Below are 22,887 nucleotides of genomic sequence, written 5' to 3' on the forward strand. Positions count from 1 at the left end.
ATGGTGTTTAGCGTTGAAAACTTAAGATATATACAGACTCCACAATGCTTGGCAAGTGGTCTGTCTTAAACTGTACGCTGTAAGGGCTAATTAAGCGCATTTCTCTCCTTTTTGAAGCTTCACCTTCAGTTTGGCTTTCGAGCCTTGTGTGGAGATGTACAAAGCAGGCACAGACGGCGTGTTACAGTATGGCTTTTGCCGTAAGGAGATACCGCTCACTAACCTTTCTGCCGCTTTGTGATGCAGGGGACACCTTTTCGTCTTAAAAATTGAAACTGTTTCAGTTGCGTGTGCCGTTTAAATTTACCCTGGCCGGGGCGTGGAGCTCGCCCGTCGTTTTGTGTGGCGTGAGGGAGGGAGGCGTGTGTTTCCTCAGCGGTGGCACCAGCTTGTAGACAGACTTTAAAAAAAGAAAACGAAAAGGAAAAAACAAAATTAAGTTTTTTCGGGGGAACATGTGAGCCAATTCCCCCTTTAGGCGCCCCGGGCGCTCAAAGGCAGCGCTGCGCCCAGACCCGGCTGTGAGTGAGGGCAGCCGCCATTTTGTCGCCCCCTCCCCGTTCCCGCCTCGGCGCCGTGAGGGAGCGCGCGTGGGCCCCGCCCCGCGGCCCCGCCCCTGTGGCCGCCGTCCCGTCGGCGGCGCGGCGGCAGCGGGCGGCCGCCGTAGCCCCTGCGAGGGGAGCCCGTGCCCGGGCGGGGAGGAAGAGAAAGGCGGCCCGAGCCGGGTTACAAGATGGCGGCGGCGCTGTAGTAGCTGCTGAGGCGGAGCGGCGCCAGCGAGGCCCGGGCCGGGGCGCGGCGGCGCTGACTCGCCATGGGAAGCGGCGCGCTAAAGGCCCCGCGGTGCCCCTGAGCGGCCCGGCGGCCCCGCTTGCTCCCCGGCGCCCTCGCTCCATCGCCCCCGCGGAGGCGGAGCGGGCCCGGGGCTGCACCATGTCGGACACCCGCCGGCGGGTGAAGGTCTACACGCTCAACGAGGATCGGCAATGGGACGACAGGGGCACCGGGCACGTCTCCTCCAGCTACGTGGAGCGGCTGAAGGGGATGTCGCTGCTGGTGCGCGCCGAGTCGGACGGTGAGAGCGTGGCCGGGGCTGCCCAGGCCGCTTCCCCTCGCCCCACGCCCGGCTCCGGGCCCTGACCGCCGGGGCCGCCCCCAGCCATCGCCGGGCTCGGCTGGTGGTGCCTTCCCTTGGGACTCCCCAGAGGATGATTGTTGTTATTGTTATTATTTCCACTCTCCGTGCCTTCCCTATCTTGCGGATCGTGTGGAGTTTCCTTACCGCACAAGCCACAGCAGCGTTTGCTACCGTGGTCTTAAGACTTTCCCCCTCCCAGTTGATAGAATTATGGAATATGCTGAGCTGGAAGGGACCCATCGGGATCATCAAAGTCCATCTCCTGGCCCTGCACGGAGCTCCCAACAATCCCACCGTGTCCCTGAGAGCGTTGTCCAGGCGCTCCTGCAGCTCTGGCAGCCTCGGGACCATTTCCTGGGGAGCCTGGGCAGTGCCCGACCACCCTCTGGGGGAGAACCTTTCCCTGATATCCATCCTAAACCTCCCCTGACCCAGCCCCATGCTGTTACCCCAGCCAGCTGCAGCTCCCTGGCCTGAACAGAGCTGAAGCCGTGACGTGTGAGGACATTTTGTTCTCTTTCAGAGCAATATCCTTTGCTTTTCAGGTGCTCTTTTCCTCCCTTCCTTACTGCTGTGAAAAAAGTTGTTTGTTTGTTGCTCTTTTTCTCCTCAGGAATTCCCTGCTTGTGTTCCAGTCGGGTGGCATCCTTTGTGTTTTATTGCACTTTAAAGTCACCTTAAAGGGTCCTTTTTGTAGGGGGGAGGTACGTGCTCCCCACTTTGTCAGCCGACAGGTGCTAATGTGCTAAATAAACCACCTAAGACTGGTATAAATTGCTCCGGAGCTGTTGCCAGGAGACATACACTACTTGCATACACAAGATGAAGTCCCCGCGTTTATAGTAGCTGGATGATTCACTTCTGAAGGGCAGCTGAAGGGAATAAAAGCAAGTGGCCCACGTGGCTTCTCTGGACAAAAACATTTTTATGCTGGGCAGCACATTACCTGCTGGAATTTGTATAGTTGGCCTAAAAGACCACTAAAAACGCTGCTTCTTGCACCAGATTTCAGGAAAAAAAGAGTGCTACAGTGGATTTTAGACTAAAGTAGAAGAGAAAAATGTATTTTAATAGGGATATTCCTGTTGAATTTTGTTTTACCTGGCTTATTTTAGGAAATTATATTTAAAGGAGGTGGTTCTTGTGGATTTTCTGTGAGATTTGGATTAAGCTGAGAGTCTGTTGGCTGGCACGTGGGCAGTGGTGTGAGTTGTGTGGAGATGTTTGTTTTGTTGGATTCAGTAAATCTCTCTTCATACCTTTTTCAGGTTCACTACTGTTAGAATCGAAGATAAATCCAAATACTGCATATCAAAAACAGCAGGCAAGTATTATTGCTAGGGTTTGCTTTCTCTGGTTGCTGGTGCTGAGGAATTGTTTTGTACTTGGAGTAATTGCATTTTTTCAGGAAAAAAGGAAATGCAGGAGGACGTGCAATTATTGATGGTGGGTTTTATAGGTGAAAGAATTTATAGGTGTTTTTTAGAGATGAAAAATTTCTTAGAAGCCTGTGGGTGCTGAACGCTTCGCATTCTAGAAATTAATATGTGAGTCTTCTAGAAAAATACATTTTAGACTTCAGGCTTTGAAGATAATATATGCAATTTGGAGAAATATTGAAATCATTGCAGGAAGGATAGTTGGAAACATGTATGTGTAATTTTTGTCTCCCGTGCCAGGCCATCTGAAATAATTGCAAAATTAGGGAGGCAAAACTTTGACCACCTCTGTTGAAGTGTATTTATTTATTTATCAAATTCTTTTTCTGGAAATAACATGAAGGAATTTGCCTTTATGGGACTCCTTTCTTTGTTGTTGCTGTTTAGTTTTTATTTTAAGCCCTGAAAGCTCCTGTTGTCCTAGGTAAGGCCACAAGCCATGGTGAGAGTTACTTTTCCTAGGGGTAAACCTCTTGCTAAACGAAGTAAAACGGTTGGGAGCTGTGTTAATAGGTTATTTTTGTTTCATCCACTGAAAAAAATCAGCTTACTGAATCTCTTCTGCTTTTATTGTTTTCCCTTTTTCAGCATGCATTTTTGATGTCTCTGCCCGCATTGTTCTCATGGGTTTTCTGGAGTTTTTTCTCTCTGTTCCTTTGTTCTACAGTAGAGTCTCTGTTCCTCCAGTGGTTGATACTTGTTCTTTATCGTTATGGTATCCAGGAGTGTTTCAGCACTGTAGAAAACAGTAATTTTGTTCTTCCTAAGTCACAGAGGGACACATCTATAACATCTTTGAGGATTCTGTTATAGTGACAAGTTACAGTGTGAGAATTTGAGGAGACTTTGTTATCTTGTGGGCATTGGTTGGCTCGCTTTGGGTTAGGAGTGAGGTGGGGTTTTGGGCCAGCCTTTCCAGGGGCTGTTTGCTGTGCTTTCTGCTTTTCACTTGCTAGGGGTTGGTGGCTGGAGGCTTTCCTTGGGGGGGCCATGCTGAGGAAGGAGCTCTGCAGAGCTCCAGAAGCCAAGAGTCTTGAACTGTTTCCTGTTTAATGGAGGAAACCTATACATAGTGAAATACAAATGCAGATTTTGTTGCTGTAAAGTTTTAAAATGCTTCCCTTCACACCCTGTTTCCTGAAACTACAACTGATTAATTGTAGGCCTTTTTTACTTAATTGGTAGCAAAGTTTTGAGTGACTTAAGTAGCTTTTGTTACCATTTTTCTTGTGGAAAAAGTAGATCATAATTTAAAAACACTCAAGCTGAGGTTTATTTTGGCTGGCTTGTATTTCTGATACTAATGCTTTTGTGTCCATGTGACCTAAAGCTTTTTCTTCACTGTTTGCTCCTTAAGGTTTGTAAAACCTCTTGCAGCTTTTAGTTGACCCAGAGCATTGTCCTCGAGTTGATGGTCTTGGACTGGGGGGAGTTGATGGTCTTGGATTTGGGGGAGTTGATGGTCTTGGATTTGGGGGAGTTGATGGTCTTGGATTTGGGGGGAGTTGATGGTCTTGGATTTGGGGGAGTTGATGGTCTTGGATTTGGGGGGAGTTGATGGTCTTGGATTGGGGGGAGTTGATGGTCTTGGATTTGGGGGAGTTGATGGTCTTGGATTGGGGGGAGTTGATGGTCTTGGATTTGGGGGGAGTTGATGGTCTTGAATTTGGGGGGAGTTGATGGTCTTGGATTGGGGGGAGTTGATGGTCTTGGATTTGGGGGAGTTGATGGTCTTGGATTTGGGGGAGTTGATGGTCTTGGATTTGGGGGGAGTTGATGGTCTTGGATTTGGGGAAAGCTGCAGGGTGGTGCAGCTGGATGGCAAAGAAACATGCCCTGCCTACACATCTGTCATGTAAATGACTTGACTGGACTTAGAGGGTACTTAACGCTTCATTGTGGTTTGTGTAACAGCGTCCTGTGAAAAAAGGAAACCAGCACTGATTTTTCGGTGCTGTGCACCAGTCTGTGACTTCCAGTATTGCACTGTTAGTGCCAAGTCCTGCTGCAGCTGTTGACTAACCCCAAACAGGACAGGCCTGTTACCTCCCTGCTCCAGTCGAGGTTGTGGTTCCTGGGGAATTCATTGTGTCCAGGTGTTGGGCACACTCTGATCACGACTTTCCCTTTCTCAAGGGAAATTGGGCTTGGATGGGTCAGACAGGTGCCAAGCTGCTCAACATACAATGTAAATTATCTCTAGTTAGATGAATGCAAAGAACATGAGAGGCTGAAGAGCTTTAGGTCCCCCTGGATTTTGGGGCGTAGGCTTTGGGAGTTACACACCTCTGCTGGACACCCCACGTTAGCCAGAGGGCAGGCTCAGATGTGTTCTGGAGGCTCTGGCAGGAGTGGTTTTAAAGGTTGGCACCACACCCATTTGGTGTTTCAGCCTCTGCTTGAGGTTACTGTTCCCCGGCAGAACTGGCAGGAGAGCGAGTCCATGGCTGAAAGATGTGGAGCTGCTGCAGAAATCCTTACTGGGAGTGCTGCCTTCTGCTGTTACCTTTGCTTGGGTGTGCTCTGTTTGCAGCCCTGAGATGAAGCTCGAGTGCAGATCCTGTCTTTTGCCCAGAGTTGCCATCACTGTGTGACAACAGAACGCTTTGCTCAAGGCAGAATAGGAGTTCCTGGTGGCCAGGCTTGAGCACATTTGCAGGGCTGCTGTTGAAGCCAGCCCCAGCAGTTGCCAGAGGGCTTCTTCACTGGTGTTTCATCCAGAGGCAGGTTAGATGTGTGACTGAGTCAGTTGAAACATGTCTTCCTGCTGGATTCGTTTTCTCCCCACGTGTTCCCCATCTGCTTCCCTGTGCAGCGCACTGCTGCTGGCATGGGGACGGGGTGGAGTAGCAGACACTGTGCACACCAGCACTGGAGAAGGGTTTGAACAGCTCTGAGTTTCAGTTTCTGTTCAGAATTAATCTTTTTTGATCTTTACTGGTGCTTGAGTGAATTAAGGAACGTTGCTGTTGCTGGTGGATGGAGCAGCATGGCCTCTACGCAGGTGGGAGTGGTGGAGCCTGGCCTGGAAGGTGTCTGTCTGTCTGCTCTTCGTGGGTTGTCTGAGGTCATGCAGGAAGTGTGTGCCAGATGAGTGCGTCTTATATTGGTTTTGGACAATTCTTTTCTGTTGAAACCATCTTTCAGTCTTTCTGAAATATTTTTGGAAAAGCTTATATAACTTCTGCTTTGTGTGGGCAGTACAGATTGTAACAAGTACCATTCAGTAACTGGAGATTTTTCACAAATTTTTGACTGCAGTCCCTGGGTGCCTGGAGTCATTTTAAGTTACTGCATTAATTCTCTTACTTGAATCATCCTGGGCTATGAATAGGGCTGCTGAGTGTGTGTGTCCTGCTTTGTTCAGTGAAGCACCTCTGAGGCTCAGCTTACCTGCAGTGCATTGATGTTGAGTGTCAGGGCATCAGTACTTGCACAGAATGTTTCAAGGTAAACATTTCAGATTTGGAATTCTGTAGCAGCCATCAAATTGTACTTAAGAATTATTTTTTTAATTATCTCTGAACAAGAACCAGATCAGATAGCTGATGAGGCTTTTCAGTGCATGCAGTTGACAATTATTATTTTTCCCTTGAAGCCCAGCTGAGTTGTTGACTCTGAAATGGCACAAGGTAAATACAGAGATCCAGAGGTCCTGAGCTGGAGACGAGGGGGGACAGCTGTGAGTGAAAACCATGTCAGCTCTAAGAACTTGGAGCAGTTGTGAGTGGAGCCTGACAGCAGAGAGGCTCCCTATTAATATTTCTCTGTAGGAGAAAAGTGTAAGTGTAATATAGGACACTGTAATATAAATAAACAACTCACAACAGTGCTGAAACCACAGTGAACTCTGTTCACTCATTGAATTCTGTTCTTTCCACATAGAGAAACCTTGTTTCTCTAAAGAAATGTGTAAAACAGTAAGAAAGGAAGAAAATTGTCTGTGCAAATTCCATTGTTTTTAGTGTGGCCTGTGATTATTTTGGGAGAAGGAAATGGATCTATTGGTAGGCATTTGTCAATGGTGATGTTTTTCTTAACTGTATTTTCGAAGAAAAAGAGGGCAAAGCCAAAACCTCCAAGATATACAACTCCCCATGGATATTGAGGAATTAGGATTGCTGTAGAAATGAAGAATTAATGCTGCATCAGTGCTGGGGATGTTAATTTGTGTTCCAGTGGTGTTTGTTGAGACAGATGTGTGTGTTCCAAACAACTGCTGATGGAAGGGGGACCCTGCTGTCCCATGCCAGCAGTCCTTCCCTGATGTCAGTCCCCTCACACCTGGAAGTAGAGCAATGTTCCCTGACCTGTGTAAGCCCACATAACTGCATTTACAAACTTACTGCCCCTGAAGCTTCCTAAGGAATATCATCAGGTGTTTCTTTGGGTTTCCTTGCTGAGCTTAAAGATACCACTCTTAATATTTTGTGTTCACTAACCAGCCTTGATGAGTTGTATGGTGAATACTGAATGTTGTAAATATGGGAATTAATTACCTTACTGACCATTAAGCAAGATCTTGCTAGTGTTTAAAAAACACTTCAGTATTTAAAAATCTGTGGTAACTGTGGAAGCCAGACTTGGAATGTTGAACAGTTTTGCTGGAGCTCATCAAATATTCTGGAGAATTAGCAGAGAGTTGCTTAGTTTGGATATTTTTATATGAAGATGAGTTTGCTGTAGGATGGGGAACTGTTCTCCTGCTTTTGTCTGGGACAGAGTTAATTTCCCTGCCAGCAGCTGGTGCAGTGCTGTGGTTGGATTTAGGATGAGAATGACACTGACAGCACAGGGATGTTGTAGTTGTTGCTGAGCAGTGCTTCCCTTCAGTCAAGGACTGGTGAGTTCCCCGTGCTCTGGCAGCGAGGAGCTGCCCAGGGAGCTGTGAGGGACCTGGCCAGGACAGCTGACCTGGCCAGAGGGATGTTCCACACCTGGGATAACAGGGGCAGGGATAAACTGGGGGTGGCCAGGAGGGGCCAATCACTGCTCAGGTGGTGCTGAGCATCACTTACCTGTCAGGGTTTATTCCTTTCTTCCCCTTCCTTTTTTTTTTTTTTTTTTCTTTTTTTTTTTTCTTTTTTTTTTTTTTTTGCTGTATCTATTATAATTGCTTGTTATATTTTACTTTATTTCATTTTTGAAACAGTTCTTACCTCAAGAACAGAAGTTTCACCTTGTCCTGATTCTCCTTCCCATCCCAGTGGTGGGAGGAAGTGAGTGAGCAGCTGTTTGGTACTTCCTTGGCAGCTGGGTTAAACCACAACCACTCTGTATTGTCTGGAATATATATTCAACTGAATGTTGAAGTGCAGCCTTGCATTCCTTACAGGACAGCAGCAAGTGTCCTAACAAAGCCTCTTCCAAAAACCTTTTAGCCTGTTCAGAAATTCCATCAAAACTTCCAGTCTGCTGTGCAAGTGCACAAATTGAATTGATGGAGGCAATAGGGAAGAAAAACCTGGCTCAAATGAGAATAACTGGCAAGGTGGTTGTAACTTTAGTAGGAACTTGGGAGTTTTGTATTATTCGGGCTGTATGGCTTTTAATTCAGAAAGGAATATTTGAGCATTAGCTAGGCATTATATCTCACTTAGCTAGGGCTGTCTTAAATGCTTTTTGAGGGGAAAACTGAAATCTTAGGGGATTTGTTTCTATCTTACTAAATATGAAAATGCTTAACCTGTTATACTGTAGGTTTTCTTAATCTAGTGTGTGCATTCCCATTTCAAGACTGTTGGCTCAAAAAATGTATCTTGCAGAAAAATGCCATCATAAGTGGCTTGGATATGAAAAATAGTATCTTTAAATGGGTTTTGTGTAAGGTAGTGGTCATAAAATAGCAAGAAAGAAAGTTGATGTATAGCAGAACAGGTGATATAATATTTCAGTGTTTTATGCTTTTTTTTGACAAGTGTAACTTGAATTAAAATTATTTATTCTGTAGACATTGGCTTTAAAGGAATAGAGGTTAATATGTACTGCAGACCTGTTTCAGAAACAATTACTTTCTTGATTTTATCTCAAACAGGACACCCTGATTGTTTGGTCAGAAGCAGAGAACTATGATTTAGCACTGAGTTTTCAAGAAAAAGCTGGCTGTGATGAAATTTGGGAAAAAATCTGCCAGGTACAGTAAATTGAAACATGCTGTTTTTTCCAGGTGTTTTAGTGTCTTCTGTGACTTGATGTATTTGTGCATCCTTTTTAAACCTGCTTGTAAAGCAAGCAAATATTTGTTCTTTTCTGTGCAAGGTCTTAAATCGCCCCTGCTTAGAGCAGCAGTTGTTCTTATGATTGAATGTCAGGCCTTTGAAAAATCACTGTAATGGTGAGACTCAGGTGGTCAGTGTTCTGGGGCACTTGGTGTGATTGTGTTTATTAGAAAGGGACTGCCAGAGTTCCAAGCTTTAATTGTCCTTCTCCCAGCCGGCCTCAGGAAGCAGCTCTCACTTGTTGGAGTGCACTGGAATTGCCAATGTGCTGTAAGAACCAGAGAGCTCAGATCCCATTGCAGCTGGGATGTGTTGTTACTTTGGTTCCTGACCTGCTCATTTTTGGGATCAGACAGTAACTGTGCGCACTCTTTCCTTAGGTTCAGGGTAAGGATCCTTCGGTGGAAGTCACGCAGGACCTGATCGAGTCAGAAGAGGAGCACATCGAGGAAATGCCTGAAACCAGTCCTCTGATTGACCTTCCTACTTGTGAACTCAACAAACTTGAAGAGATTGCTGACCTAGTTACCTCTGTTCTTTCCTCACCCATCCGTAGGGAAAAGCTGGCCCTGGCCTTGGAGAACGAAGGCTACATTAAAAAACTGCTGCAGCTTTTCCAAGTCTGTGAGAATTTAGAGAACACCGAAGGTTTGCATCATTTGTATGAAATTATTCGAGGGATTTTGTTCCTCAACAAAGCAACTCTGTTTGAGGTGATGTTCTCTGACGAGTGTATTATGGATGTGGTCGGATGCCTCGAGTATGATCCTGCTTTGGCTCAGCCAAAACGGCACAGGGAGTTCTTGACCAAAACAGCAAAATTTAAGGAGGTTATTCCTATTACAGACTCTGAACTCAGGCAAAAAATCCACCAGACTTACAGGGTACAGTATATTCAGGACATCATCTTGCCGACACCATCTGTTTTTGAAGAGAATTTTCTTTCTACCCTCACTTCCTTTATTTTCTTCAACAAAGTTGAGATTGTCAGTATGTTGCAGGTAAGTGGTTCTTCATATGGTCTAGATGGATTGTTTGTAGGTACCTGTAGCTATAGTTTCAAAATGGATTGCAGTTAATCACACACGTCATTTGCACAATGTTTTGAATGCTTGCCCTGCTCTCTGATACCTTTGATTTTGTATTTTGAAGAGGTACATTTCAGGTGAGTATAATAATATTTTTTAATGGGTTGTAAAGCTGAAGATTTTTCTCCTTGATTCCCAAGCAACATACAATTTTTGATAAAGTTTGTGTAGGTATTTAGAGAGCAGGCAACTTGTTGTATTGTGCTGGTTTTGTGACAAATTCTGGATCTGTGATTCAAAAGAGCATGTTCAGAACCATTCCTGTCACACTGCTGTTACATCATGGTACTAATTTCAAATGTTCCTCTTGTCTTAAAGATTAAGTAACTGGTTGCTGGGTAGTTTTTTTTTTTCATATAGATATCCAGAAGTATTAATTAATAAATAACCTAGCTGTTACTTTATGGAAAACTGTCCTGCACACTTTGTAGTCAGAAGAGGCTCCAAGGTGGTTGGGACCCTGGAAGGGGCCTCAGTGAAGAGCTGAGTGAATTCATGGCTTTTTGGGGTTTTCAGTTGGTGCTGTGTTGTGCAAACTCCTGGCTACTCAAGTGGCTTTATTCTGATTATCTGTGTCCAGAAATGGTCCATTTGTGTAGGATACATCACATACTCACCCCATACTCCTGGGGTGAGTGTGGAGAGCCTCTGTGAAACACCAAAAGTTGAGGAAAAGAGGAAGGGAGTAAAAATGGTGGAAGGGAGTAAAAATGGTGGAAAGAAAGGGGCACTGGAGACATAACATATCCATATGGAATATACTGATGAGTTCAGATATGGGTGAAATGTGGTAAAGAGTTTAATAGAGGACTGGAAGATAAAGCTGAGTAATTGCAGAGAATTGCATGAGTAAGCTATTTGGCTTCTCTCTACTATCTTTGTGGCTCAATAGCAGAAAGAAACAAAAAATTAAATCCCTCTTGCAAAATTATTAGCTTTGTGTCAAATAAAGATTTTCCTTTAAATTCTTTTGCATATATTTTCAAAAACTAAAAATAAATTCAGTATTATGCTCCTGAGACCACAGTCCTGTTTGCATTTAGAGATTTTTAAGTCTATAGAATTCTTTTTTTTTTCATTGGGGCTCTACAGAATATTTAATTGTGCAGTAACAGAGAATTTTGATTTGCTGTTACCTCAAGTACTCCTGGCAGAAGGTTCTGAAATTCTCTGACAGTTCCTTGCTGGGTTTGCCATCATGGATGGAGTATGTGCACACAGGTTTGCCTGCTGATTCTATAGCCTGTAAATGAGATGTGTGGTGATTCACACATAATGCTGACCCTTGAGAATTACAGGTTGAGAAGAAAGCACACATGGAAAAGATGTTACAGCACACTTGAGGAAAATTCCCACTTGAGATCATGGGGACCTCAGGTCCAGGACTGCTTTCACAGGCCTGTGGTGTAAATCAGCTTGTTGGGCACAAGAACTCCAAAGCTCCTTTGGGTTTGGGGAACACATGGGACATCCTGTTACCCTAAATACACTGGCAAAGCTCCCAGGGAGGAGGCAGTTCAGAGGAGCAGCAGCAGATTGTGTTTGCCAGGCAGCAAAGCTCCTTTGTACGTGCCACAGAGCACTAGAGCCCAGTGCTGCTGCTGCTGCTGGAGGGGCAGCCACGTGGGAAAGGAGCCTCCATCCATCCATCCATCCATCCATCCATCCATCCATCCATCCATCCATCCATCCATCCATCCATCCATCCATCCATCCATCCATCCATCCATCCATCCATCCATCCATCCATCCATCCCATGCTTCAGGACACAGGATAGGCTGAGCAGCAGCCCTTGACAAGCAGGAGATGTTTCTGTGCTCAGCTGTTCTGCAGTAGGGATTTTCTACTCTATCTGCTGTTGGTTGTAGTGTGGTTTGGATTTTTTTTTGTACCAGGCTTAATTAAGCTGTTTAAGCCAGCAAAGCTTAAAATAAACTACTAAATCTGTGTATGTGGCACTCCCTGTGATGTTGATTCCAGGTATTATTTGTTTGTAAAGCACTTCTATCCCCACATCTGAAAATTGTCAGGAAAAGGTTTGCCAGTTTTTGGTTGGCATTGCTGTAACTGTAAAATTTCTGTATTGTTACTGTAATAAAGCAGACAGATTTTAGTGCCAGCACACAGCAAAATAGAGAGGTAAGCACACTCTGTGTTCTGCAATGTCAAGTTCATGTATATTTATTGGAATGTTGCTGTTCTGTTCATTTTTGTTCAATGCACAAGTTTATTGGGTTGAATTGGTACAGTGATGCAAAATTTTGTAAAGCTGTAGCATGTTACTGTTTGCTGTCAGATTTATATTGTCTTTAAAAGGTAACAGAAACATTTGAATTTGAGAGAACTCCAACGTTATTTTCAATGTGAAAGAGTGCATTGTAACCAAAGGGCAGAAAGTGCCTGAGCCCTTGAGAGATGCTGATGTTCACCCTGGGTTTTGGGTACCTCTTGATCTTGAGGGGTAACTGAAATGCTTTGCAAGAAGTGAGCTGTTCCTGTGTATACTTAAATATCTCTTGGTAACAGAGAATGTGAATGTGAAAATCCAGTAATAGTCCATAAAGTTTCCCAGCTTGGCAAAGCAGAGCACGTGCAAGTGGGAGAGGTTGTTACTGTCAGTAAGGTACTGAGGACATGGCTGCTAAGCTGTCCCTTGGCTGGCACTTTGTAGTTGCAGTTTTAGGGACCATCACTGAGCTCAGCTTCACCTGGCTCTGCTCCCCTGGAGCTGCTGCTGCTGCTCAGAGCGAGTGCTGAAACAGTGCCCTGGGAGAGATCCCACTGGATGTGTGCTCTGACATTGTCTCTTTGGGATAAATTGGATGGAGAGCTGGACTTGCTGCAGGGTTGGCTCCTGTAGGGATGGAAGTTGTTTTCCAGAGGCTCTGTGTAAGTAAGGTGTGTTCCTTTTGTGTATTACACAGGAAGATGAGAAGTTTTTATCAGAAGTTTTTGCACAATTGACAGACGAAGCTACAGACGATGACAAACGGTGTGAACTGGTAAGTGCCAGCCCCCTGTGCTGCCTCCAGGGCTCTGGGTCAGTTCTGTACGATCAGCCAGCACACAAACTCTGCCACAAAATGTAACTGTTTCATCCTTCCAGAGAGTTTCCTGACCCAAATGCTCGAATTACTTTTTCCCTGTGTAACAGGTGAACTTCTTCAAGGAATTCTGCGCCTTTTCTCAGACGTTACAACCTCAGAACAGAGATGCATTTTTCAAAACTTTGGCAAAGTTGGGAATTCTTCCAGCTCTTGAAATTGTAATGGTGAGTGAAACTTCAAGCTAATTTTAACCAAGGAGAAGAGCTACAGCCATTGAGGCAGTTTTGGCTCTGCTGAGCCCCTCTGTGGCAGTTTTGCCATGCTGGGAGTTGATTGGAGCATTCACAGTGCAGAGGCTGCCCCCAGCTCTGAAGTGCCTGACCTGGCTGCTCTGGGCATTTTCACTCTGTGGTCAGCACAGTCCTTGGGACAAGGGGCTGTAAAAACTGGCAGAGGCTCTTTATGCAGCTGGATTGTTGTTGTGGTTGTTGCTGGCCCAGGGCCCAAGAAGTATTTTTAGATAATCTTGAACTGTTGGCTGGTTCCTCCCAAAAGATCCCGTAATCCTGTCGTTAGCAGATTAATCTGTCCTAATCAGCAGTGGGAAAACAGAATTTCTTTCACTCCTGTGGCTGGAGCAGCTGTTGCTGCCTCAACATTGCAATTCATTTTGCTGATTTATTGTTGTTTTTCTGTAACCCTATTACTGTGCTTCTCATAGAAACTCTGGTAATGAGATGTTCCCAAAAGTCAAAACTGTTACTTTCAGCTTTACTTGATAATAAATACCAGCTTAATTTGTTCTTGCTAATCAATTTCTCTCTCTATTAGGGAATGGATGATCTGCAAGTTAGATCTGCTGCTACAGATATATTTTCTTATCTAGTAGAATTTAGCCCATCCATGGTCCGAGAATTTGTGATGCAAGAGGCCCAGCAGAGTGATGATGTAAGTCACAGTGGTTTGCAGTTTGTTGAGTCTTTGGGCAAGGAGGAAACAAACAAAACAGCAAAACAAACCTCTAGAAGTACAGGAAAAAGTAGGTTTAATATACAAACAAAATATACAAAAATTTCTGAGCATGTTGCTGTTGTATGAGTTTACAGTTTTGGAAATATGACTAACAAGGGTTGTAGGTGTGGAGGGCTGTGCTTGCCAGAATTTCTGTATCCAAATGCAACTCTCAATTCTTCAGTTTCATTTAACATTGTCTTCAGAAAATTACAGAGCCTATGGAAATTGCTTTCCACCCTTGAAAGTGTGTCTAACAGTTGGGTGGTGTGTTTGTTTGGGATTTTTCTGCAGGACATCCTCCTCATCAACGTGGTCATTGAGCAGATGATCTGCGACACGGATCCGGAGCTCGGGGGAGCTGTTCAGTTAATGGGGCTGCTGAGAACTCTGATTGACCCAGAGAATATGCTGGCCACAGCCAATGTAAGGAGGTGTGGGGGGTGCAGATGCTGCACTGTGTCAGCAGAGCTGAAAACCTGACATTCTCTGTGTTTGCTCTGATACTGAATTTAAACAAGCCAAAAATAAGCTCCATGGTTCCATTTTGGGCCATTGTGCAGGTGTTTATTAACAAAAGTTTTGTCAAAGTTTTTGAGTTGTTGATGTTTTTTCAGTAGATGTTTGCATGGTGGGGATTTTTTGGTGATGGTGAGTTCCTCTAAAATGCAAAAGCTGACCTTGAGCAAAGACAGTCCTGCGGGCCCAACAAATATACAGGCAGACCTGAAGGAGCCAGTAGAATTCTGTATGGGCTGTTTCCTGTGTTACTGTTATTTCTTCTTTAAAAGCCTGTGTATGAATCCCAGTGTTTAATAGAGTTATTTTTCTTTTAGAAAACAGAAAAGAGTGAATTTCTCAATTTCTTCTACAACCATTGTATGCACGTTCTCACTGCTCCACTTCTGGCCAATACATCAGAGGATAAATGTGAAAAAGGTACTGAATATTTCCATTTTCTTTTTCTTCCTTTCAGGCCTGTAGTGTTTGGCAGTGACTGACAGTGCTGGTCCCAGGGATCAGCCTGAGATGCCAGCTGGGAATGTGCTTGTGGAAAAGTGCTGCTCCCCCAGGGACAGGGTTCTGTGGGCAGCACCTCTCAGCTCTTCCCTGCAGCTCTGGGTGCTGCTGTGCTTTGTGCAAGATGCACTTCCTTGATGTTAATCATGCTAATATATAATTATTAATTGCATTTAAAAAATACTTCCTGTAAAGCAGAGGGTGTCTGTAATTCAAATGCAGTGTCTGTAAATTAAAATGCACTCATTTTAATGCATTATTTGAAAAATTTAGGATTGGTGCTTTTATTCTATATCATATTTTCAAGGTTTAGGTTATACTTTTTCACCTAGATGCATTTAAAACTATTAAATACAGAAATCTCACCTGGCTGCATTCCTGCTGTGTGTTTATGTCCCTGTAGCTCACAAACGTTTGATCTGATGAAAAGTCTGACCACTTGGTAGAATTGATTGTTTTTCCTGATCTTTTAAATCTTGACAGTGCTTTGAAGCTTTGAAAATCTTTTTCTGATTTTTGTTTTTGTTTTCTTTTTATCAGATGCAGTAGTTGGATCCACTAAGAGTAATACAATTTGTCCTGGTAAGTCTGAATTGACTTTGAGTTTTGAAACTTGTCTTGTGTGCTGTGTATTGTAGTCTATTAAAAAAAAAAAGTTAGGCATGCCCATATTTTATTTCTTTTAATACTTTTTACTGAGGTAGATGCAGGAGCTTTGATTCACTTGAGATGACTGGAAGCTGAAGGAACATTTTCATCTGTTTTGAAGTTAGTGGGGTTTTTTTCCTAGTCAGCTTTGCTACTGAAAGTTGAAATTGTTCATTTTTCTTGCAGATAATTACCAAACAGCACAACTACTTGCCTTAATTTTGGAGCTGCTTACTTTCTGTGTGGAACACCACACATATCACATCAAGAATTACATTATGAACAAAGATTTGCTAAGAAGAGTGCTGGTATTGATGAATTCAAAACACACATTTCTGGCCTTGTGTGAGTATGGAGCTATTGTGATTTCCTTCCTCCAGGCATGGTGGAGCTGTGTGGAAGGTGTTCAGTGTACACTTGGGATTTGTGTTAATGGATGTGGGTGAGATTGCAATGCTCTGGGTTTGGGGGCTTGTGGTGGTGTTCACAGGGGTCCCAGGATGAGGGAAGAGATGAGAATATTGACTCCATGTTTCAGAAGGCTGATTTATTATTTTATGATATATATTCTATTAAAAGTAAATGATACATTACAACTATACTAAAAGAATAGAAGAAAGGATTTCATCAGAAGGCTGGCTAAGAATGAAAAAGAATTGGAATGATAATAAAATCTTGTGACTGACCAGAGAGTCAGAGACAGCTGGACTGTGATTGGCCATTAATTAGAAACAACCACATGAGCCCAATCCCAGATGCACCTGTTGCATTCCACAGCAGCAGATAACCATTGTTTAATCATTTTGTTCCTGAGGCCTCTCAGCTTCTCAGGAGAAAAAATCCTAGCAAAAGGACTTTTCATAAAATATGTCTGTGACAGGGGCCTGTCTTCCTCTGGGTAACATGAGGGGTTTCAGTTCTTTCCACAAGGCATGTGGTTATTAACTCCTTGAATTTTTCTTCCCCCAGGTGCTCTTCGCTTTATGAGGAGGATAATCGGGCTGAAAGATGAATTCTACAACCGTTACATCACCAAGGGAAACCTCTTTGAGCCCGTGATCAACGCCCTGCTGGACAATGGCACTCGCTACAACCTGCTCAACTCTGCTGTGATCGAGCTCTTCGAGTTCATCCGAGTGGTGAGTGCAGCTGCATCCCTCACAGGAGCACCCAGCCCTTGGGAAAGGACAGTGCTCACAGGAGCACCCAGCTCTTGGGAAAGGACAGTGCTCACAGGAGCACCCAGCTCTTGGGAAAGGACAGTGCTCACAGGAGCACCCAGCCCTTGGGAAAGGACAGTGCTCACAGGAGCACCCAGCCCTTGGGAAAGGACAGTGCTCACAGGAGCACCCAGCTCCTGGGGAAAGGACAGTGCTCACAGGAGCAGCCAGCTCCCTGGGAAAGGACAGTGCTCTCAGGAGCACCCAGCTCCTGGGGAAAGGACAGTGCTCACAGGAGCACCCAGCTCCCTGGGAAAGGACAGTGCTCACAGGAGCACCCAGCTCCTGGGGAAAGGACAGTGCTCACAGGAGCACCCAGCTCCCTGGGAAAGGACAGTGCTCACAGGAGCACCCAGCTCTTGGGAAAGGACAGTGCTCACAGGAGCACCCAGCTCCTGGGGAAAGGACAGTGCTCACAGGAGCACCCAGCTCCCTGGGAAAGGACAGTGCTCACAGGAGCACCCAGCTCCTGGGGAAAGGACAGTGCTCACAGGAGCACCCAGCTCCCTGGGAAAGGACAGTGCTCACAGGAGCACCCAGCTCCTGGGGAAAGGACAGTGCTCACAGGAGCACCCAGCTCCCTGGGAAAGGACAGTGCTCACAGGAGCACCCAGCTCCTGGGGAAAGGACAGTGCTCACAGGAGCACCCAGCTCCCTGGGAAAGGACAGTGCTCACAGGAGCACCCAGCTCTTGGGAAAGGACAGTGCTCACAGGAGCACCCAGCTCCTGGGGAAAGGACAGTGCTCACAGGAGCACCCAGCTCCTGGGGAAAGGACAGTGCTCACAGGAGCACCCAGCCCTTGGGAAAGGACAGTGCTCACAGGAGCACCCAGCTCCTTGGCACAAAGGACAGTGCTCACAGGAGCACCCAGCTCCTGGGGAAAGGACAGTGCTCACAGGAGCACCCAGCTCCCTGGGAAAGGACAGTGCTCACAGGAGCACCCAGCTCTTGGGAAAGGACAGTGCTCACAGGAGCACCCAGCTCTTGGGAAAGGACAGTGCTCACAGGAGCACCCAGCTCCTGGGGAAAGGACAGTGCTCACAGGAGCAGCCAGCTCTTGGGAAAGGACAGTGCTCACAGGAGCACCCAGCTCCTGGGGAAAGGACAGTGCTCACAGGAGCACCCAGCTCCCTGGGAAAGGACAGTGCTCACAGGAGCACCCAGCTCTTGGGAAAGGACAGTGCTCACAGGAGCACCCAGCTCCTGGGGAAAGGACAGTGCTCACAGGAGCACCCAGCTCTTGGGAAAGGACAGTGCTCACAGGAGCACCCAGCTCCTTGGCACAAAGGACAGTGCTCACAGGAGCACCCAGCTCCCTGGCACAAAGGACAGTGCTCACAGGAGCACCCAGCTCCTTGGCACAAAGGACAGTGCTCACAGGAGCACCCAGCTCTTGGGAAAGGACAGTGCTCACAGGAGCACCCAGCTCTTGGGAAAGGATAGTGTTGTCAGGAGCACCCAGCTCTTGGGAAAGGACAGTGCTCACAGGAGCACCCAGCTCCTTGGCACAAAGGACAGTGCTCACAGGAGCACCCAGCTCCTTGGCAAAGGACTTGCAGCAGCTCCTGAGCCACTGCTGCCAGTGCCTTCATGTGTGGGAGGCTTTGTGGTCTGTGAAAGTGAAGGGTGGTTTTGTTGTAGGATGGTAGCTACTCTCTTTTCCAGCAAGAAGAACATTAGGAATTGTAGGATTTGCCTGATAGGGTGAGAGACTGACCAAAAGGTTCCTGGTCCCACATGAGCTGCTGTAGGTGCTGAGAACTGGGGAGAGCTGGAGCCTGTGGGGAGGACAGGGCACAGCTCTCCTACATAGAAGAATAAAAGATCTTTGTTTAACAGAAGTGTCACAAATACAGTTGGGACACTGCTGAATCGATTGTCTGTTTCTATGGGAAGCCTAATAATTGTTTCTCAATCTCGTCTCTTTTATTAAGGATAAATCTGATTTCATGCTTCACATTTGTATAATGTTGTACAATAATGCTTTGGCTCTGGGCAAGAAATCAGTTACTTTCCAAAGTAAACTCAAAAGCTTTCTGAACTTCTGCTTGTGCCCATTTGAAGCTGAAACCCTGTTTTGTTCTTCTGCAGGAAGATATTAAGTCCCTTATTGCACATATAGTTGAAAACTTCTACAATGCACTTGAATCTATTGAGTATGTTCAAACGTTCAAGGGACTGAAGACAAAATATGAGCAGGAAAAGGACCGACAAAGCCAGAAGCTGAACAGGTGGGCCCCAGTTTCTGTGCCCTGAGCCTGGCAGGAGCTGCTGCTGTGCTCTTCTCCTTGCTTTTCTCTTTCCCAGAGGGCAGCAGGAGCAGGAGGCTGGGACTGGGGTTGGGTTTCATTCTTGGTGAAAACTTCTTGGACTAGAGGAAAGCCCCATCTGCCTTTCCTTGTGGCCAAGTGTTGCAGAGCTGATGTTGGCCAGTGGAATAAATGTTATGTTCAGAAAAGTCTCTAAGAGAAGAGCAAAATGTTGGTCTGTCACTCTGATTTGGGATTCAGTCAGGCTCATCATCATCTGGGGTGTTGGTGAGTCTTGGAGTGAGGGCAGAAGCAGAGCTGGAGCTGCGTTGCCTTCTCAAATGCACAGAATTCCCTCTAAAGCTCTGGAGGCATTTGTGATCCCGAGCCTGAAGCAGCAGCCAAGCTGGGATCCCTGTGTGTCTCTTACAGTGTCCCATCCATATTGCGTAGCAATAGATTCCGCAGGGATGCCAGAGCCTTGGAGGAGGATGAAGAAATGTGGTTCAATGAAGATGAAGAGGAAGAAGGCGAAGCTGTTGTACCTCCAGTTGAGAAGTCAAAACAGGAGGATGATTTTCCAGATAGCTATGAGAAATTTATGGAGACTAAAAAAGGTATTTACTCTGTTTGAGCTTGTTGGCACTGGAAGTGCTCCATGGCAGATCTGTGGAGTGTCACCCAAACTAATCCGTGGTTGTGCTCTGTACCTCGAGCAGCAGCACAGGGTGTTCCATGTAATTGAGTCCTGACATCCCAATGTGTCTTCACAAGCCAGTTTAGGATTAAAGTAACGAGTTTAAATGGTATCCAAAAGCAGGACTCTGAATGTGCCTGTGTGCTCCAGGTGAGCCACGTCCCCGTGCCCTCAGCATCCAGGCCCTGCTCAGTTTGCTGCTGGTGGGCTCAGGATGGGCTTGGTTGGGGAACTGAGAATTGCAGCAGAATTGGAACCAAAATACCTGCTGGCTGTCTCCTGCGATTGCACTGTGATGTGGATTGTACTCCTTGGTGTGCAGCTGATACCTAAGTGTGGCAATGTTTGTCCCTCAGCTAAGGAGAGTGAAGACAAAGAGAATCTTCCAAAAAGGACTTCAGCTGGGGGATTCAAATTCACTTTTTCCCACTCAGCCAGCGCAGCTAACGGTGCGAATGGTGCAAACAGCAAATCCGTGGCAGCTCAGACATCACCAGCCAGCTCCAACGGCTCCTCTTCCAAGAGCACGGCCCTGAGCCCCGCGGTGCCGGCCCCCAAGGTGGGAGAACTCGTGTGGGGCTGTCCAGGGCAACAGCAGCACCTCCCTGGGGGGATAAATTCACCCTGAGCCCTGCAGTGAATCCCTCACTGCTCCAGGGAGGTCTCAGTGGGGCTGGACTCTGTTGGTGCAGTCTCATCCCACAGCCTCTGTTCCTGCTCACTTGCTGCTCTGTGTATCTGATGTACACAGGAAATTGGGGTTTGTGGGAACTCTGTTAGTGCCCTGCTGGCTGGGGAATTGCCCAGTGGTTTTGAGGAGGCAAATGCAGTGAGGGAGCCCTGGGTGGTGCCTGACTGAGCTGGGCATTATTGGAATCCTCAGCCCTGGAGCTCCTGAGCACTGCAGGACAGTGTAGCAGGGACTGATTGCCCACTCTAAGGCTGAGCACCAAAGGGATGTCAGCTGCACGTTGGATTTTTTGTCTGTCCCACTGAGCTGGAAGTGGTTTTTAAACAATTCCCAATCCAGACCCAGAGCGGTGAGGAAGCTCCAGTACATTTTGCAGTTTGAGGTTCAAACCCATTTTCCAGACAAATGGGACTTGGAATGCCAAAGGCTGGAGTGCCCTGGATGGGTTGGCTGGAGGTTTTGTTCAAAATTTGCACCTTTCTAGGTACTTCTTCAATATAAAAACTTCCTTTTTCCTTTTTATAATTGGCAGGGAAGTCTAGTTGGGCTAGTGGATTATCCTGATGATGAAGATGATGATGAAGAGGAGGAGACATCTCCAAGGAAAAGACCTCGTCTGGGTTCATAAAAGAAACCAAAATTTTGGAATAAGAACTTTTATTATGGGGTTTCAAATGCTGCAACTGTTTTAAGAGCTAAAAAGAATCTGAATCAGAAAGCTTTCTCCCATGAGTACATAAGATAATACAAGGAGTAGCAAAAGAAACTCAGTGTATCAGCTAGAAAGGGTTAGTTCTGTAAACACAAATCTTCCAAGGAACTTAATGTCTTTCTAGAAAGTAAGGAGTCTGCCATTCAGGCTGTCAAAAAAAAAGAAAAATTAAAAAAAAAGGTGGGTTAGTATTCTCAGAACCTGGATGATGGCTTCTCAGCAAGGAAAGTCTCAGGTGTCGGGAGGGAAAGGGGGAGGGAAAGGTATGGTAACACTTTTTTAAAAATATTGCAGGGTTTCCCCATTGTTTAACAGAACTAGGAAAAAAAAATTCAAGCTTAAATTTTGAACCCAGTAATCTTAATTTTGTAATGGTGCTGTCAGTTGTGTTCTTTTAGCAATGCCTCTTTTAAAAAAAATTTAAGGGAAAACTAACTCTGTTTGCATAAGAACAATCCATATTTTGGGACCATTTATTACCAACTAAACTGCATTTCTCATGATTGGAGGGAGGGACGCTGCAGTTATAGTGCATGTTGAGTTGTTTAAAACAGTTAAAATAAGTTTTAATTTGTATTTTCCAAGAGGAAAGAATGGAAGCTGGATTCAAAATGGAAGGTTTTGCTTGTTTTGTCAGTGAGATGTCCAGAAATACCTATGGCAAGGAGCAGAGGCTTCCCAAGGGTCTGCAGGAGCTGCTCGTGTCACAGTGGGGCTGCACCCAGCACATCCCTCAGCTCTTGGCCTCAGCTTGGGCAGAACCTGAATTCCAACATGCTCCATGGTGTCCCAGGGGCTGCCTCCTCTTGGAGCAGCTCTTTCCCTGTTTGGGAGCCGCATGCTTGAGGTGGGAATAAGAAACACTCACAGGTTTTTCATAGTGATGGACTGAGCAGCATTTTAACACCAGAGTCAGTTTGGACCAAGACAGGATTATTGCCAGGAGAACACCTTGAGGGCTTGGAGATGGAATCCACAAGCAGCACCTGAACCTGGGGTGGTACAAAAGCTGCTTTTTTAAAACACAAAAGCACATTCCACATAGGTGAGTGACTGTGACAGGAATAGGGGAGCTCATGGCAAGGTGACAGAGGCAAACAGTCCAGGTTTTATTTTCAAGAGCAGCACATGAACTGTAAATATTTTAATGTTAGTTTGCCCATATGTGATCTGAGATCATGACTGAGTGAGAGGAGATTTCCCAGCGACTGTGTCAGAGATGTTCGAGATGGAACCAGCTGCAATCCACCACATAGATCACTCTTGTAATACGTGTTATGGGTCCATTTCTCCTGGAATAGTTTAAACTGAAGCAGTTTCTCTGTTTTGGAGATTTTTGTAGTTAGTTTTAATTTTAGCTCTTGTTTGGAAAAGATGGGCTGTCTGTGTAGATATGAAGTATAGTTTTTTCCATAAAACAGAAGTTTATTTTGTATTAAAGATACCACTGTACTTGTTTTACACCATTTGTATACATGTGGTGATATTAATGCTGAACTGTAAAATTCAGGAATTAAAATGTGACCCTGTAATTCCATAATCACTGCTTTTGTTTGGTTTGTTACACATGGTAAGTGAACTCAGACTTTTCAATGTGGCTGTTGTAGGATATTGTTTAAGGTTTCAGAAGTATCTCCATAGCACTGGATGGAATCCCAGAGGGAGTGGGTGAGCTCTTCCCAAGGTGTGAGCAAGACACAGGTGCT

The 22,887-nt window shown here is 45.6% G+C and overlaps 1 protein-coding gene across 2 annotated transcripts; it reads left to right on the top strand.

The window, feature by feature from the left end:
• The first annotated feature begins 628 nt into the window (after positions 1-628).
• Positions 629-22,721, top strand: PPP4R3B (protein phosphatase 4 regulatory subunit 3B). 2 transcript variants are annotated; one of them, XM_036379510.2, is made up of 16 exons: positions 629-1,075; positions 2,407-2,462; positions 8,612-8,710; positions 9,176-9,796; positions 12,809-12,886; positions 13,039-13,155; positions 13,763-13,879; positions 14,237-14,368; positions 14,779-14,881; positions 15,503-15,544; positions 15,797-15,955; positions 16,580-16,749; positions 18,924-19,063; positions 19,514-19,698; positions 20,213-20,337; positions 21,002-22,721. In XM_036379510.2, exons 1-16 carry the CDS (start codon positions 934-936, stop codon positions 21,095-21,097), a joined length of 2,382 nt encoding a protein of 793 aa, XP_036235403.1. In that variant the 5' UTR covers positions 629-933; the 3' UTR covers positions 21,098-22,721. The 2 variants fall into 2 exon arrangements, with proteins under 2 accessions (XP_036235403.1, XP_036235402.1); XM_036379509.2 differs by having other exon boundaries at positions 630-1,075; positions 20,135-20,337.
• The last annotated feature ends 166 nt before the right edge of the window (positions 22,722-22,887 follow it).

This window comes from Molothrus ater, chromosome 3, assembly GCF_012460135.2.
Source record: "Molothrus ater isolate BHLD 08-10-18 breed brown headed cowbird chromosome 3, BPBGC_Mater_1.1, whole genome shotgun sequence".
In the NCBI taxonomy this organism is placed as follows: domain Eukaryota; kingdom Metazoa; phylum Chordata; class Aves; order Passeriformes; family Icteridae; genus Molothrus; species Molothrus ater.

Coding starts and splice junctions, on each gene's coding strand:
- PPP4R3B (XM_036379509.2), top strand. CDS start 934: ATGTCGGACACCCGCCGGCGGGTGAAGGTCTACACGCTCAACGAGGAT. Junction 8,711..9,175: donor TTTGGGAAAAAATCTGCCAG/GTACAGTAAATT, acceptor CTCTTTCCTTAG/GTTCAGGGTAAGGATCCTTC. Junction 13,880..14,236: donor AGGCCCAGCAGAGTGATGAT/GTAAGTCACAGT, acceptor ATTTTTCTGCAG/GACATCCTCCTCATCAACGT.